The 424-nt window shown below is 64.4% G+C and overlaps 1 protein-coding gene across 1 annotated transcript in view; it reads left to right on the top strand.

Annotated features, from left to right (window-relative positions):
• Positions 1-3: 3 nt before the first annotated feature.
• The window catches only part of FOXF1 (forkhead box F1), a gene marked incomplete at its 5' end in the record, with an annotated part of 2771 nt that continues 2350 nt past the window's right edge, over positions 4-424 (top strand). Inside the window, one exon of the mRNA XM_031060119.1 lies at positions 4-421. Within this exon, the coding sequence (XP_030915979.1) occupies positions 4-421 (418 nt within the window). The remainder of the gene's footprint in view (positions 422-424) is intronic.

Genomic DNA, 424 nt, shown 5'->3' with positions numbered 1-424 from the left:
GCGGGGATCCGGCGGCCGGAGAAGCCGCCTTATTCCTACATCGCCCTCATCGTCATGGCTATCCAGAGCTCTCCCTCCAAACGCCTGACCCTCAGCGAGATCTACCAGTTCTTGCAGAGCCGCTTCCCTTTCTTCCGAGGCTCCTACCAGGGCTGGAAAAACTCGGTGCGCCACAACCTCTCGCTCAACGAGTGCTTCATCAAGCTGCCCAAGGGCTTGGGACGCCCGGGCAAGGGCCACTACTGGACCATCGACCCGGCCAGCGAGTTCATGTTCGAGGAGGGCTCGTTCCGCCGCCGGCCCCGCGGGTTCCGGAGGAAATGCCAGGCGCTGAAGCCCATGTACAGCATGATGAACGGGCTCAGCTTCAACCACCTCCCCGACAGCTACGGCTTCCAGGGCTCGGGCGGCGGGCGCTCCCGCC

The sequence above is a fragment of the Geospiza fortis genome, unplaced genomic scaffold, assembly GCF_000277835.1.
Source record: "Geospiza fortis unplaced genomic scaffold, GeoFor_1.0 scaffold102, whole genome shotgun sequence".
In the NCBI taxonomy this organism is placed as follows: Eukaryota; Metazoa; Chordata; class Aves; order Passeriformes; family Thraupidae; genus Geospiza; species Geospiza fortis.
This window is presented reverse-complemented; position numbering and strand designations above follow the sequence as displayed.